Below are 17403 nucleotides of genomic sequence, written 5' to 3'. Positions count from 1 at the left end.
ACCAGCTGGGAGGTCCGTATGGTGAAATACCGTGACCAAGGTCTTGAAAGTACTGACCGAGGCCCTCTGGGCTGAGGTCAGTATTCATGGCCGAGGTCACGGTATTTCACCATACGGACCGACATTAAGCTGGTAAATAATATATTTATTTTTTTCTTTACCAAATTCTAACAGAAAACGAGAGCGCCGAAAGTGAAAACTGAGGCGAGCCGCCATTTTGAATCCTCATTCACGGCTGTAATGCAAATGGCTTCCTCCTCGGTATACAAGTGCACTTCCATGGCAGGAAAAAAAAACTACATTTTGCTGCTTATGTAGTCCACTATTTATACAAATAGGAATCATTCAGGATTCAGCCATGTTTTTGCTCAGCGTTAGCAAGTTAGAGGTTTTTAGCTTTCTCCTGAAATGTTTTTTTATTTCTTCTTCCTCAGGGTAGTAAAACTCGCTTTCGCTGTGAACACTGTCGTTATCGCTATCCATGCTGTAAAATTAATGCTATTCTCCTGAGAAATGTGAAAATAAATGTTGACAAAAAATGCTACTATGTTTGTTGTTGTTGTGAACGAGCGAGTCGCCAGAGATCCGTAACTGGGGTCCGTACTGTAGGATACGGACCCGCTCGCCAGCCAATCAGAGCGCAGGATTTGGACCACGAAAAAAATACATGTTTTTATTCCATGTGAAAAGTGTCCTGTATGTGTAATAATCTTTTATATTGCACGATCTGTTAGGACTAGGACTGTTTTGGCCTCTAGAGGCCGCTGTTATTTCCTTTTCATGTCGTGTTTATTTTGGCCTCTAGAGGCCGCCACTGTTCCTGTGTTTTGTGTTTGTGTTAATTGCCTAATTATCTTCACCTGTGTCCTTAATTAGTTTGTCTATTTATACCCCTGAGTTCAGTCCTCTTGTCACGGAGTCTTTGTGCTGTTATGTTTATCTCCAGTTTCCTTTGTACTGTGTTTTTTGATCTTCTTAGCTTTTGAATTTTTGCACTTTGCTTTTCTTTTGGATTATACTCTTTGGTTTTTTTTTGTCTTTTGTTTTGCCCTGTATATAGTGTATATAGTTTAAATAAACCTTTTGATTCTTTTTCTACTTCCGCCTCACGCCTCTGCATTTGAGTCATTCCCCTGGTGGCCTAGTGGGGGTTTGCTGGATTATCACACCAACGAACCAGGTTCGAATCCCAGCAATACCCTAACAGAAAGACTCCGTCATGACCGACTCAGCAGAGGCTGCTTCAGCTGTCTACCCGGCCAACCTTCAGGGAATTATGGCAGCTTTGACACGCTTCGGAGCAACCATGGACGCTCATGGACGTACGCTCACCAGCCAACGTGAGGCCCTCGCTCGCCACGAGGAACTGCTTCAGCAAATTGGGAAAACCCTGGCACAGCTGACATCTCTGCCTGCATCTCCTGCTCCTGATCCAGTTCCTGCTCCTGATCCAGCTCCCACTCCTGCTCCAGTGCCTCCTGCAATGCTGCCTTCTTCACCTCGCGAACCCAGCCTTCCTGCACCACAGAGGTATGACGGCAAGCACAGTGAGTGCCGAGAGTTCCTTACCCAGTGTCAACTCACCTTTGAGCTTCAGCCTACCACCTACACCACGGATCGCCGCAAGATTGCCTTTGTGATCACCTTATTAGCTGGTAAGGCGCGAGCCTGGGCTACTGCTATCTGGCAAAGACAGGGACCTGAGTGCTTTGATTTCCAGCTGTTTTCTGAAGAGATGCTTCGGGTCTTCGATCAGGCAGACATCAGTACCGACGCAGCCCGAAAGCTCATGTCCATCCGGCAAGGAGGAAGCGTCGCAGATTACGCCATCTCGTTCCGAACACTCGCAGCAGTAAGTGGATGGAACGAGACTGCCCTGGTGTCAGCCTTCCACCATGGTCTGTCTGACCCCATCAAGGACGGTCTGGCCTCTATTGGATGCCCAAGTGACCTCGAAACCCTCATCTCACATGCTATTCGTCTGGACAACAGGATGAGAGAACGCCACCAAGCCTTGAGCCCCCCCAGCCTCCCTACCTCTACCTGGAGACCGTCTACCTCCTTCAGTGACTGTCCAGAACCCATGCAAGTGGGTCGTACTCGCCTCTCCGCATCCGAGAGGGAGCGCAGAAGGAGGGACAAGTGCTGCATCTACTGTGGCAAGCCTGGTCACTTCCGAGCATCATGTCCCGAACTCTTGGGAAAAGGACCGCCCCGTCCAGCCGAGGGAGGGTTGTGACGGGGCCTACCCTCTCTCCCGGACTCCCTGGCCAAGGAATCTACATCCCGGTCTCCATTTCCTGGGGTGAGTCTGTCCACTCTTGTCAAGCTTTGATAGACTCAGGGGCGGCTGGGAACTTTATGGATATTCACTTCGCCCAAAGCATCAATATTCCGACTGCACCTCTTGAAGTCCCACTGTCTGTGTCTGCCCTCGATGGCCAAGCGTTAGGTGATGGAAGAGTCACCCAAGTTACTTCTCCAGTTTTCCTCCAGTCTCAAGGTCACAAGGAAGAAATATCCCTGCACCTGATTCCTTCACCTGAGTTCCCAGTTATTCTAGGCCTTCCTTGGCTTACTCGCCACAACCCTCGCATAGACTGGGTAACAAGCCAGGTTGTGGAATGGGGCCCTGCATGCCATGCCTCTTGTCTGCTCTCTAGCTCTCCTGTGTCTCCTGCCGAGCCCCCTGATCTCACCGAGTTATCTCAAGTTCCCACAGAGTACTGGGATCTCAAGGAGGTATTCAGCAAGAGCAGGGCCGCCGTTCTTCCTCCGCACCGGGCCTACGACTGTGCCATCGACTTGCTCCCTGGGACTACCCCTCCTCGTGGCAGACTGTTTTCACTCTCTCAGCCAGAACGCAAGGCCATGGAGGAATACCTCAAAGATGCCCTGGTCTCTGGGTTTATTCGACCCTCCACTTCACCTGCTGGAGCCGGCTTCTTCTTTGTCGGCAAGAAGGATGGGGGGCTCCGACCATGTATTGATTACAGGGGCCTGAATAAGATCACTGTGCGCAACCGATATCCCCTTCCGCTGATGTCCACAGCTTTCGACCTGCTCCAAGGCGCCACCGTCTTCACCAAGTTGGACCTACGGAACGCATACCACCTCATCCGTATCCGACAGGGAGACGAGTGGAAGACTGCCTTTAACACCCCGTCTGGGCACTACGAATACCAGGTGATGCCCTTCGGACTCACCAACGCACCAGCTGTTTTTCAGGCCCTAATCAACGACGTCTTAAGGGACATGATTAACCTATACGTTTTTGTCTACCTCGACGACATCCTTATCTTTTCCAAGACCGTGCAGGAGCACCGCCACCATGTCCGCCAGGTTCTCCAGAGGCTGCTACAGAACAATCTGTTCGCCAAGGCCCAGAAATGCGAATTTCATGTTCCCGAGGTCTCCTTTCTGGGATTTATTGTACGGACAGGCCAACTCCAAATGGACCCTGCCAAGACCCTGGCCGTCCGGGATTGGCCTACTCCCAAGTCCGTTAAGGAGGTTCAGCGGTTCTTAGGATTCGCTAACTTCTACCGCAAGTTCATCAGGAACTTCAGTTCTGTGGCAGCACCCATGTCAGACCTCACCAAAGGGACAGGTGGATCTTATGGCTGGTCTCCTCAGGCAGAAAAGGCATTCAAAGACCTCAAGGACCGCTTCTGCACGGCACCCATTCTGGTTCTCCCGGACACCTCCCAACCATTCATCGTGGAGGTGGACGCCTCGGACAGTGGTGTCGGCGCGGTGCTCTCTCAACGTTCGGAAGGAAAGCTGCACCCCTGCGCTTACTTCTCCCACCGCCTGAGTCCTGCTGAGTCCCGGTACGATGTGGGGGATCGAGAACTGCTAGCGGTCAAACTGGCCCTTGAGGAGTGGAGGCACTGGCTGGAGGGAGCACAACATCCATTCCTGGTTTGGACTGACCACAAGAACCTGGAGTACCTCCAGCAAGCCAAGAGACTGAACCCTCGACAGGCTAGGTGGGCCCTGTTTTTCAGTCGGTTTGACTTCACCCTCTCATACCGCCCCGGCTCCAAGAACACCAAACCTGACGCACTGTCCAGACTGTTCTCTGCCACTAACAGGGAGAATGAAGTCGGGCCTATTATCCCTGTGTCCCGGATTGTGGCCCCTGTCCGCTGGGGTATTGAGGAGGCTGTCCGACGAGCCCAACGCCAGGACCCCGGTCCTGGGACGGGGCCACCAGGCCTCTTGTACGTCCCACATCAAGCCCGGGCCAAGGTTCTCCAGTGGGGTCACTCTTCCCCTCTCACCGCCCACCCGGGAGCTCGGAGGACCCTGGACTTCCTGAAAAGACGCTTCTGGTGGCCTAACATGGAGAAGGAAGTAAGGTCATTTGTCCTGTCCTGTGAGGTTTGCACCAGAACCAAGAACCCACGACAGCGTCCCCAGGGTCTCCTGCATCCTCTGACCATTCCCCGGCGTCCCTGGTCCCACGTGGCAGTCGACTTTATCACGGGTCTCCCTGAGTCACAAGGTAACACGGTCATTTTGGTCTTAGTTGACAGATTCTCCAAGGCCTGCCGCTTCATACCACTGTGCAAACTCCCCTCTGCTCTTGAAACTGCGAAACTTTTGTTTAATCATGTCTTCCGAGTCTTTGGTCTTCCACAGGACATCGTCTCAGACCGAGGGCCCCAGTTCTCCTCCCGAGTGTGGCACGGGTTCTGCAAGGTCATTGGAGCCACTGCCAGCCTCTCCTCTGGGTTTCACCCACAGTCCAATGGTCAGACGGAGAGGCTCAACCAGGACCTGGAAACCACCCTGCGAGGCCTGGCTATGGATAACCCGACATCGTGGAGCACCTGGCTGCCATGGGCGGAGTACGCCCACAACACCCTGCAGTCATCGGCCACCAAGCTGTCGCCATTCCAGTGCCAATTCGGGTTCCAGCCACCTCTGTTCCCGGACCAGGAGGAGGACGCGGGGGTGCCCTCGGTCAACCAATATGTGAGACGGTGTCGCAAGACCTGGAGCAAGGTCAGGAAGACCCTCATACAGACCTCCAGAACCAACCAGACTCAGGCCAACCGCCATAGAAGACCTGCACACGCTTTCCGCCCTGGGCAGCGTGTTTGGCTGTCCACTAAGGACCTTCCACTGCGGGTGGAGAACCGCAAGCTTGCTCCTCGCTACATTGGCCCCTTCAAGGTGGTGCGCAGGGTGAACCCTGTCTCCTACCGGCTCCAGTTGCCCCGGACTCTGAGGATCAACCCCACTTTCCATGTTTCCCTGTTACGGCCCGTACTGACGTCTACGTATGCCCCTGCCCCTAGGAACCCCCCACCCCCCCGCATATTCCAGGGGCAGACTGTGTTCACTGTGAATCGCCTGCTTGACTCCCGCCGGGTCCGCGGCGGGTTGCAATATCTGGTGGACTGGGAGGGCTATGGTCCTGAGGAGCGCTGCTGGGTTCCTGCTCGGGATGTCCTTGATAAAGAACTATGTCGGGACTTCCATTCGGCCCATCCGGATCGCCCTGGGAACGTCAGGAGACGCTCCTAGAGGGGGGGGTCCTGTTAGGACTAGGACTGTTTTGGCCTCTAGAGGCCGCTGTTATTTCCTTTTCATGTCGTGTTTATTTTGGCCTCTAGAGGCCGCCACTGTTCCTGTGTTTTGTGTTTGTGTTAATTGCCTAATTATCTTCACCTGTGTCCTTAATTAGTTTGTCTATTTATACCCCTGAGTTCAGTCCTCTTGTCACGGAGTCTTTGTGCTGTTATGTTTATCTCCAGTTTCCTTTGTACTGTGTTTTTTGATCTTCTTAGCTTTTGAATTTTTGCACTTTGCTTTTCTTTTGGATTATACTCTTTGGTTTTTTTTTGTCTTTTGTTTTGCCCTGTATATAGTGTATATAGTTTAAATAAACCTTTTGATTCTTTTTCTACTTCCGCCTCACGCCTCTGCATTTGAGTCATTCCCCTGGTGGCCTAGTGGGGGTTTGCTGGATTATCACACCAACGAACCAGGTTCGAATCCCAGCAATACCCTAACACGATCAAGAAGGGAAGACTGCATTTCCAATCATTCCCAGCTCAGTGGTGGCGTATGCAGTATGAAGATATTGGGCTAACCTTGCAAAGTGAAGCAGTGCGGTCCCTTAAATGTTTTTTTTTAATTAATTAATTAATTAATTTTTATTTTTTAAGTTTTGTTTCTCATGACTTTACGAGCTCTGAGAACATGCAAGTCTTTTCTTGCAAATATACGGATTTAAACTCAGCAATTCTGAGTTTATAATAATCGTTAATATCATCTTATAGAACAAAGTTACAAACTTATCGATGATGTATTTATCAGGGCAGGGAGAGAAAAGATGAACACTGACTGTGCAGTCACAATGGGTTTTTTTCCGTAAAGGCAGCGGAGGGAACAAAAACACCGCAGTCACGGTGTCTAAACAGGCAAATACAAACCATGAAATTATACAGAATTAAACAATTGCAATTAAAATATGAAAAAACAAACATTTCCAAGAAATGAACTGAATGGAACTCAACTGAGCTGCGAGCGCGTTACTGACAATGTTGCATGTGAGTTGCTTAACGTCATGGTACGGTAGATCGACCTCACTGTTCTAATCTCTCAAATGACGGACGGCCTTCGGATTTTTCCATCAATGTTCAAAAAAATTCCATCAATGACGTAAAATATTTAGTGAACGCAACCCCTGGAATCATGCAATTTCTTCACATGCTTTCTTTCTGCACACAATGCAAGGACTAATGCATAACAGAACTGTATTATTTCACAGAATTAAAAACACACACACACACACACACACACACACACACTGTTCTACCTATCTGGCAGGTATTTCCGGTCCATTGTGGTGGACACACGCACTTGAAGCCGTTGTCCTGATCGATGCAGGTTCCTCCGTGTGCACAAGGACTGGACATGCACTCATCTTTGTCTGTAACACACACACACATTTTATAGCGTTTAAGAAACTGAGGTTATGCATAAATATTTTGTCCCATGGATTTTTCCATATATAGTCAATGTTTCTTGTTTAAGTTAAATGATCTCACCTGTTACTCATTACGCAGTCGTGTGTGTGTGTGTGTGTGTGTGTGTGTGTGTGTGTGTGTGTGTGTAAAATTCCGAATCTTTTCCTTGTTATTGTCCTCGTGCCTGTTTGACTGTTTAACAGGTGAGTGCAAGTGGGGTTTAACCTCTGACCTTTGGCGCAGGTCGTCCCTGACCACCCTGAGGGACAGTGGCATTCGAATCCTGATAAAATCTCATGGCACGTCCCACCGTTGGCACATGGGTTGGACATGCACGCATGTTCCACTGGACAGTACACACACACACACACACGGTTAACACTTCAGCACTCCGTGTGCCACCGTTGTAATGTCACGTCATGCGTAAAGATGGCGTCCAGCTCCTCACCTATCTCACAGTTCTTGCCCGAGTAGCCGTTGGGACAAACGCAGCGGTACTCATCCGGCTCGGTGTTCATACACGTCCCTCCGTTTACACACGGCCGGTGACTCCCGCAGTAATTCAGGTCTGTCCAAGAGCATGTGAAAAACAAAAGAAATACAAAATGATTAAGAACGACATAACACCGTACGTGACCCCCGAATGAGACGCGTCATTCTGACGTCACCCGCGCGACCCGGTGATATTTACAAACCAGAGCCAGAAATCGGTTGCTAAATTTGTGCTTTTCGGTGTCAGACTTGACAAAGTGTTTATTCATTTTTACCGCACACTTATCGAATCGTACACATTTCCATGCCCACACAAGACGGTCGGCGTCACAATTGACAGCAAGAGCTCTGCCCATTTCATCTTGGCTCAGTAGCTTACTGTCGTACGAGTGAAGTTGACGTACCAAATAAGAATTTTCCAATCATAGCTTACAAGTTAGAGAACATGCCTAATGCCTTTTACTGCTTGAACAAACCTGCTTCACTGACCTAAAAACTACATCAAGAAACTAGCTACCTACCACTACGTAGCGAGGTTATGTTCTTACTGAGGAGTCGCGTTGAGACACGTTTCACGAGCTCACTTTGTGATGAGTTTATGGACATCTTTCTAGGCAGCACCTCGGCATTCAGACTGGGTATAGAACCATTCGCAGTAAACGTCATTCATATGTAAGAGGAAATTGCGCGCGCAGCCTGGACCCAAAAAAGACTCAGCGACGGTAGAGACGAGAAGAAATATTTGGAAGAAATGCCTAGTTGTTGTGTTGTCGGGTGTCAGAATCGTAGCAGTGATGGGGTTAAAATGTAGAGAATTCCAGTAGGATCTCACCCATTCCAAAAAAAAAAAAAAAAAAAAAAATCGCCGACGTCTATGGCTACAAGCCATCAAACGTGTAGACTGGGATGAAAGCACTATCAAAAATGCGCGGGTTTGCAGCGCCCACTTCATCACAGGTAAGATCAGGCTATTTATTAAATCTTTTTTATTCTTTCTAGTCTTCGTTTATTGATGTAGCAAAATACTTTGGTAACATTTGTCTGATTAGCTGGGTCATACAACCCCGATTCCAAAAAAGTTGGGACAAAGTACAAATTGTAAATAAAAACGGAATGCAATGATGTGGAAGTTTCAAAATTCCATATTTTATTCAGAATAGAACATAGATGACATATCAAATGTTTAAACTGAGAAAATGTATCATTTAAAGAGAAAAATTAGGTGATTTTAAATTTCATGACAACAACACATCTCAAAAAAGTTGGGACAAGGCCATGTTTCCCACTGTGAGACATCCCCTTTTCTCTTTACAACAGTCTGTAAACGTCTGGGGACTGAGGAGACAAGTTGCTCAAGTTTAGGGATAGGAATGTTAACCCATTCTTGTCTAATGTAAGATTCTAGTTGGTCAACTGTCTTAGGTCTTTTTTGTCGTATCTTCTGTTTTATGATGCGCCAAATGTTTTCTATGGGTGAAAGATCTGGACTGCAGGCTGGCCAGTTCAGTACCCGGACCCTTCTTCTACGCAGCCATGATGCTGTAATTGATGCAGTATGCGGTTTGGCGTTGTCATGTTGGAAAATGCAAGGTCTTCCCTGAAAGAGATGTCGTCTGGATGGGAGCATATGTTGCTCTAGAACCTGGATATACCTTTCAGCATTGATGGTGTCTTTCCAGATGTGTAAGCTGCCCATGCCACACGCACTAATGCAACCCCATACCATCAGAGATGCAGGCTTCTGAACTGAGCGCTGATAACTCGGGTCGTCCTTCTCCTCTTTAGTCCGAATGACACGGCGTCCCTGATTTCCATAAAGAACTTCAAATTTTGATTCGTCTGACCACAGAACAGTTTTCCACTTTGCCACAGTCCATTTTAAATGAGCCTTGGCCCAGAGAAGACGTCTGCGCTTCTGGATCATGTTTAGATACGGCTTCTTCTTTGAACTATAGAGTTTTAGCTGGCAACGGCGGATGGCACGGTGAATTGTGTTCACAGATAATGTTCTCTGGAAATATTCCTGAGCCCATTTTGTGATTTCCAATACAGAAGCATGCCTGTATGTGATGCAGTGCCGTCTAAGGGCCCGAAGATCACGGGCACCCAGTATGGTTTTCCAGCCTTGACCCTTACGCACAGAGATTCTTCCAGATTCTCTGAATCTTTTGATGATATTATGCACTGTAGATGATGATATGTTCAAACTCTTTGCAATTTTACACTGTCGAACTCCTTTCTGATATTGCTCCACTATTTGTCGGCGCAGAATTAGGGGGATTGGTGATCCTCTTCCCATCTTTACTTCTGAGAGCCGCTGCCACTCCAAGATGCTCTTTTTATACTCAGTCATGTTAATGACCTATTGCCAGTTGACCTAATGAGTTGCAATTTGGTCCTCCAGCTGTTCCTTTTTTGTACCTTTAACTTTTCCAGCCTCTTATTGCCCCCGTCCCAACTTTTTTGAGCTGTGTTGCTGTCATGAAATTTAAAATATGAGTCAATATTTGGCATGAAATTTCAAAATGTCTCACTTTCGACATTTGATATGTTGTCTATGTTCTATTGTGAATACAATATCAGTTTTTGAGATTTGTAAATTATTGCATTTCGTTTTTATTTACAATTTGTACTTTGTCCCAACTTTTTTGGAATCGGGGTTGTAGTTACACAATGTAATGAACATTGTTAGCATGTTAACTTAACTTTGCATGCAATTGTGTTTGTAGGAGAGGTCTCGCTTGACTCAAGCAGTCCAGATTTTGTGCCGTCGTTATTTGCGTATGCCGAAAATCACAATTTTAAAGCAAGGATGGAAAGGTAAAATTGTGTGCCCTCACTCTAAACGCCAACTTACGTTGACTGCTCTACCCTAGCTCCCGCCCCGTTCAGTTTCATTTCTGCTCTCTGCCTCTCGCTTTTTACGCAGCTCTGATTTCTCTTAGCTGCACTCTTTACACTATCATTCCTTTCATGCCATCACCTCCTGCAAATTGCTGCTTAGTGTTGGTATTTGCTGTTGTAGCTAAAGCCACATTGCCATCACATCACTGGCATAATTTGATTAAAACAATTTCAGTGTAAAACACGTTCTGTACATGCCCGCACATAATCATATGCATCTAAAGACTTGTAGGCACGAAGTTTTTCGTGGGTGTACACTGAAGTCTTGTCAATAAGGTACAAGTATTTATCTGGCCATTGTATACCAGGGAACTTACTAACATCGCCCGTCCACTCTTTAATTAAATACGGATCCAGTAGGCGATGTCCACTTGTTAGAGTTAACTTATTTATGTAGCATTCTCGATCTTGTAACGACAATTGTTTGGCATAATCTGACAGCTCATAATGCCGGTCTATGGGCAGCGCCATTGTTTCTGAGTCCAGGCTGCGCGCGCATCCTAGCAACGGTCAGTTTGTTTACAGTACAAACATGCGAAGGGGTCTATAAACACCGGAGTTTCTCTGAGATGTGGACAGATGTCTGGTCATTGCAGGCTAAACCGCCGCCACACCAAGCTGTACGGATCTTCTAGAATTTTGAAAAAGTGTTAGTTTAGCTGAATAATACGTGGGCAACATTTGAGCGAACCTCAATCTGAATCCTCAATAAAATTATCAATAGTTTTTTCAGTCAGATTATAAACAAGCAGCGTCAGGTTGCTAGGATACTCGGGTCTTGTACGCAACCAGGCATCTCGTTATGTTTACACTGATGCTTCCTCCACATATGAAAATAAATACACCCCTTTCAATCAATGTGGCCATCACTGCCCACACCCTTCCATGCATCTTTTAGAATGTAACTGATGTTACATCCACTAGAGGGCAGCGCAGAGTCAAAAGTTTCTGACAACAAAAAACATGGCGAGGGTAAAGGTGGTCGTAATAATGTACCTCTTCATCAAGAGGCACACACGACGGCAGCGTTGTCAACGCTCTAGTCATCATAGAGATGCTAAACATTTCTTACTTATTCACAGAGACATTCCTCAAAAAGTTCCACCATTTTTAAAATTTCTTCGTTGTGTCTTGCTGCACTGGCCCCCATGATTTCCAGCGGTACGGCTCGGTTTTATCTGGATCCATCATCTTTCAGAAAATGTGCACAAATATGGACGAAATGAGTGCAGAGTACAGACCGAAATCTCTATCTGTTTTGTGTCGAAGAAAAAAAACAAAAACGTGTAGCATCCAGGAATTAAAGCTATGGTGTGTGAGCGATCACCTTTGTCACAGAGCAACCCGCCCCAGTTCTTCTCACAGATACACTCCCACTTCTTCACACACGTGCCGTGAACACAGCCTGGGTACGGCACACACTCGTCACACAGAGGACCCTGCCAGCCGTAACTACACCTGAAGCAAGACACACACACACACACACACACACACACACACACACCAGGTTTTTTAATGTTGTTCAACAAAGGAAGAAACTGACAATAAACAAATGCAACAATGGGTATTAAATATAAAAAGTTCTTTCATTGTTAAAAAACAATAAAAAAGAATAAATGGAACAACGCTGAGATCCCAGTTTCACAATCACGTGTGTAACGTTTATGGAAGGAGCCTCCAGTGTCAGTTCTTTGTCACAGTCAGAGTTGGCGCAGAGTGTAAACAGCATTTTCTCAGTGAGGTGTGTTTTTCCACGTCAGGACAGAGGAAAAAACAGAGACGTCCCTAAGCACGAAATGTTCCGCAAACTGCTGTTGCATGAAAGGAATAAAACAAACAATGCTCTGTGTGGTGACAGTGACTCCACTTCCTCACACCACCCTGTTGTTGATTAGTTTCCTTCAACGGCATGACATGGAGTGTTTCATTCTAGTTTTGAGGCATGGCAAGATCTTATAACCCCCCCCCCCCCCCACACACACACACAGAGTGAGAGGTTAGCTAATCAGTTGGTTTAGGCTGATGTGGTGTTATTTTGGTGTTAGTGGCAGCCTTGTTCCAGCTGTCGCCACATTTCATTCAGAACTATTTAAAGCCTCTATATAGCGCAACACACACACACACACACACACACACACACACACACACTTACTACTGACACGCACAAACCGTGCCATGACAGACACATTTGCAGCTCAGAAACTCCTCAGTGAAGCTTCAGACAGATCACTGAAACTGACACACACTCACCACCGATACAACACACAACACAAGCAGCAGTGACCACAGAGACAAAACAGCACAATGACACACTGCAGACACACACTACATACACACTTGACATTTAGTGATGGATAGACTTGCTGACATTGTGGAAGCATCTCTTTACAAACATGAAAAAGGAGTGAGTGCGAGAAAGACAATGTGGCCAATTATTTTATTTGAAGTTTTGTGAGTCACACACACACACACACACACACACACACACACTTCATCCAAATCCTTAGGCAGACCGGCAGAGACAGAGGTGAAGATTTTGAGAAACAGATAGACACAAAGGGAGCAAAAGACAGAGACAGGCAGAAAGACAGAAGACACAAAGGAAGAAGGGATAAGAAAACTGACAGAGAGAGAGCCTAATGGACAGACAGATAGACACAGAGACAGAAAGAAAGAGAGAGGAAGACAGACAGAGACACTCTGTGTGTGTGTGTGTACTTTGTGTGAGGTGTGTATGAAGTGTGTTGTGTGTGTGTGAGGTATGTAGGTGTGTATGAGGTGTGTTGTGTGTGTGAGGTATGTAGGAGGTGTGTATGAAGTGTGTTGTGTGTGTGAGGTATGTAGGTGTGTATGAGGTGTGTTGTGTGTGAGGTATGTAGGAGGTGTGGTGTGTGTGTGAGGTATGTAGGAGGTGTGTATGAAGTGTGTTGTGTGTGTGTGAGGTATGTAGGTGTGTATGAGGTGTGTTGTGTGTGAGGTATGTAGGAGGTGTGGTGTGTGTGTGAGGTATGTAGGAGGTGTGTATGAGGTGTGTATGAGGTGTGGTGTGTGTGTGAGGTATGTAGGAGGTGTGTATGTGGTGTGGTGTGTGTGAGGTATGTAGGAGGTATGTATGTGGTGTGGTGTGTGTGAGGTATGTAGGAGGTGTGTAGGAGGTGTGTTGTGTGTGAGGTATGTAGGAGGTGTGTTGTGTGTGAGGTATGTAGGTGGTGTGTATGAGGTGTGTTGTGTGTGTGAGGTATGTAGGAGGTGTGTATGTGGAGTGTTGTGTGTGAGGTATGTAGGAGGTGTGTATGTGGTGTGGTGTGTGTGAGGTATGTAGGAGGTGTGTATGTGGTGTGTTGTGTGTGAGGTATGTAGGAGGTATGTATGTGGTGTGGTGTGTGTGAGGTATGTAGGAGGTGTGTAGGAGGTGTGTTGTGTGTGAGGTATGTAGGAGGTGTGTTGTGTGTGAGGTATGTAGGTGGTGTGTATGAGGTGTGTTGTGTGTGTGAGGTATGTAGGAGGTGTGTTGTGTGTGAGGTATGTAGGTGGTGTGTATGAGGTGTGTTGTGTGTGTGAGGTATGTAGGAGGTGTGTATGAGGTGTGTTGTGTGTGTGAGGTATGTAGGAGGTGTGTATGTGGAGTGTTGTGTGTGAGGTATGTAGGAGGTGTGTATGAGGTGTGTTGTGTGTGTGAGGTATGTAGGAGGTGTGTATGTGGTGTGGTGTGTGTGAGGTATGTAGGAGGTGTGTTGTGTGTGTGAGGTACGTAGGAGGTGTGTATGTGGTGTGGTGTGTGTGTGTGAGGTACGTAGGAGGTGTGTATGTGGTGTGGTGTGTGTGAGGTATGTAGGAGGTGTGTATGTGATGTGTTGTGTAGGAGGTGTGTATGAGGTGTGTTGTGTGTGTGAGGTATGTAGGAGGTGTGTATGAGGTGTGTTGTGTGTGTGAGGTATGTAGGAGGTGTGTATGTGGAGTGTTGTGTGTGAGGTATGTAGGAGGTGTGTATGAGGTGTGTTGTGTGTGAGGTATGTAGGAGGTGTGTATGTGGTGTGGTGTGTGTGAGGTATGTAGGAGGTGTGTAAGAGGTGTGTTGTGTGTGTGAGGTACGTAGGAGGTGTGTATGTGGTGTGGTGTGTGTGAGGTATGTAGGAGGTGTGTAAGAGGTGTGTTGTGTGTGTGAGGTACGTAGGAGGTGTGTATGTGGTGTGGTGTGTGTGAGGTATGTAGGAGGTGTGTAAGAGGTGTGTTGTGTGTGTGAGGTACGTAGGAGGTGTGTATGTGGTGTGGTGTGTGTGAGGTATGTAGGAGGTGTGTAAGAGGTGTGTTGTGTGTGTGAGGTACGTAGGAGGTGTGTATGTGGTGTGGTGTGTGTGAGGTATGTAGGAGGTGTGTATGTGATGTGTTGTGTAGGAGGTGTGTTGTGTGTGTGAGGTATATAGGAGGTGTGTATGAGGTGTTGTGTGTGAGGTATGTAGGAGGTGTGGTGTGTGTGAGGTATGTAGGAGGTGTGTATGTGGAGTGTTGTGTGTGAGGTATGTAGGAGGTGTGTATGAGGTGTGTTGTGTGTGTGAGGTATGTAGGAGGTGTGTATGTGGTGTGGTGTGTGTGAGGTATGTAGGAGGTGTGTAAGAGGTGTGTTGTGTGTGTGAGGTACGTAGGAGGTGTGTATGTGGTGTGGTGTGTGTGAGGTATGTAGGAGGTGTGTAAGAGGTGTGTTGTGTGTGTGAGGTACGTAGGAGGTGTGTATGTGGTGTGGTGTGTGTGAGGTATGTAGGAGGTGTGTATGTGATGTGTTGTGTAGGAGGTGTGTTGTGTGTGTGAGGTATATAGGAGGTGTGTATGAGGTGTTGTGTGTGAGGTATGTAGGAGGTGTGGTGTGTGTGAGGTATGTAGGAGGTGTGTATGTGATGTGTTGTGTGTGTGAGGTATGTATGAGGTAGAGCGCTACACTCCCGCGGGAGTCCCGCAGGACCCGCCGCAAAGCAGTGCGGCGCGGGACAAATTTTGAAAGCTCATTGCGGGCGCGGGCGGGACCGGAAGTGCACATATGCGCGTGCGGGCGGGAGCGGGAGTGCACATATGCGCACACGGGCGGGAGCGGGAGTGCACATATGCGGCGCGGGCAGGAGCGGTGATAAGCTGCAGTCCTGCTAACTAAAAATGTGTTTGAAATAAAATTTATTAATTATTAATTTATGTCTATCATATATAATTTGTGCTGGATATTTTATTTGGCATTAATAAATACATTTTAAGATGCCTAAATTTGCAGAGAGAGTCAGACTGCCAGATTGAGTGAGGAATGGCATCTTAAATTTGCCATTGATCACCCTAACGGGAAATCCTTTGATCATTCTAATGACTCGCAGTTCACACCCAGCTAGCAAGAGAACCATGAGTGAAGTGATTTACTGCTTGTGTTAGTCTACAACTCTAATCAGAGAGACAGGTTACACAGTGACAGTAGGCTTGACTCAATGCTATCCCAGAAATCCTTCCTGTAATATGCAAATTTGGCAGTCCAATCAGAGGCAGCCAAATTTGCATATTACAGGAAGGATTTCTGGGATAGCATTGAGTCAAGCCTACCGTCACTGTGTAACCTGTCTCTCTGATTAGAGTTGTAGACTAACTCAAGCAGTAAATCAATTCACTTCTCTTACTAGCTCTGCTTTGCAATAAAAAATAAAAAAAATAAAAAAAAAACCATTGGTACAAAGCAAGCCCATTCACTTTTTTATGCTGATCAGAGAATTACAATGGTTTCTCATGTGATAAAAATGTGTGATTCGCGATTAAATATTTTAATCGCTTGACAGCACTAATTATTATTATTAGAGACACTACATGCTGAATTCAGAAACAAGGTAAATAATAACAAACGTGAACGTGAGCTGTAGATATTTATGCTCAACTCCACTCAAAGTAGGGGTCGGGGCACCATCACGCTGTGTAAAGACAAGAACTTTCCTGAGAAATAACGCGAACGTCTGCATCATGCGGGATTTGCGGGCGGGAGCGGGCAGGAGCGGGACTGAAAATCATAATTCTTTGCGGGGGGGAGTGGGACTGCACAATGCAGGCGCAGGCGGGAGCGGGATTGAAAAATCCGACCCGCGCAGACCTCTAGTAGGAGGTGTGTATGTGGTGTGTTGTGTGTATGAGGTATGTAGGTGTGTATGAGGTGTGTTGTGTGTGTGAGGTATGTAGGAGCTGTGTATGTGGTGTGTTGTTTGTGTGAGGTATGTAGGTGTGTATGAGGTGTGTTGTGTGTGTGAGGTACGTAGGAGGTGTGTATGAGGTGTGTTGTGAGTGTGAGGTATGTAGGAGGTATGTTTGTGTGAGGTATGTAGGAGGTGTGTATGAGGTATGTAGGAGGTGTGTATGAGGTATGTAGGAGGTGTGTACTGTATGTGGTGTGTTGTGTGTGAGGTATGTAGGTGTGAATGAGGTGTGTTGTGCGTGTAAGGTATGTATGAGGTGTGTTGTGTGAGGAATGTAGGAGGTGTGTATGTGGTGTGTTGTGTGTGTGAGGTATGTAGGTGTGTCTGTGGTGTGTTGTGTATGTGAGGTATGTAGGAGGTGTGTATGAGGTGTGTTGTGTGTGTGAGGCATGTAGGAGGTGTGTATGAGGTGTGTTGTGTGTGTGAGGCATGTAGGAGGTGTGTATGAGGTGTGTTGTGTGTGTGAGGCATGTAGGAGGTGTGTATGAGGTGTGTTAGGCATGTAGGAGGTGTGTTGTGTGTGAGGCATGTAGGAGGTGTGTATGTGGAGTGTTGTGTGTGTGAGGTATGTAGGAGGTGTGTATGAGGTATGTAGGAGGTGTGTATGAGGTGTGTTGTGTGTGTGAGGCATGTAGGAGGTGTGTATGAGGTGTGTTAGGCATGTAGGAGGTGTGTTGTGTGTGAGGCATGTAGGAGGTGTGTATGAGGTGTGTTGTGTGTGTGAGGTATGTAGGAGGTGTGTATGAAGTGTGTTGTGTGTGTGTGAGGTATGTAGGTGTGTATGAGGTGTGTTGTGTGTGAGGTATGTAGGA

At 47.1% G+C, this 17403-nt stretch overlaps 1 protein-coding gene across 2 annotated transcripts in view; it reads right to left on the bottom strand.

Moving 5' to 3' along the window:
* The window catches only part of jag2a (jagged canonical Notch ligand 2a), an 89848-nt gene that overhangs the window by 34100 nt on the left and 38345 nt on the right, over positions 1 to 17403 (bottom strand). For both annotated transcript variants that reach the window (XM_060925224.1, XM_060925226.1), the window contains exons 6-9: positions 11710 to 11840; positions 7435 to 7554; positions 7219 to 7332; positions 6836 to 6949 (exon numbers count right to left, since the gene is read on the bottom strand). In XM_060925224.1, the coding sequence (XP_060781207.1) occupies positions 6836 to 6949; positions 7219 to 7332; positions 7435 to 7554; positions 11710 to 11840 (479 nt within the window). The remainder of the gene's footprint in view (positions 1 to 6835; positions 6950 to 7218; positions 7333 to 7434; positions 7555 to 11709; positions 11841 to 17403) is intronic.

The sequence above is a fragment of the Neoarius graeffei genome, chromosome 7 (genome assembly GCF_027579695.1).
Source record: "Neoarius graeffei isolate fNeoGra1 chromosome 7, fNeoGra1.pri, whole genome shotgun sequence".
NCBI classification, from domain to species: Eukaryota; Metazoa; Chordata; class Actinopteri; order Siluriformes; family Ariidae; genus Neoarius; species Neoarius graeffei.
Note: the sequence above shows the minus strand (reverse complement) of the source record. Positions and strands in the feature narration are given on the sequence as shown.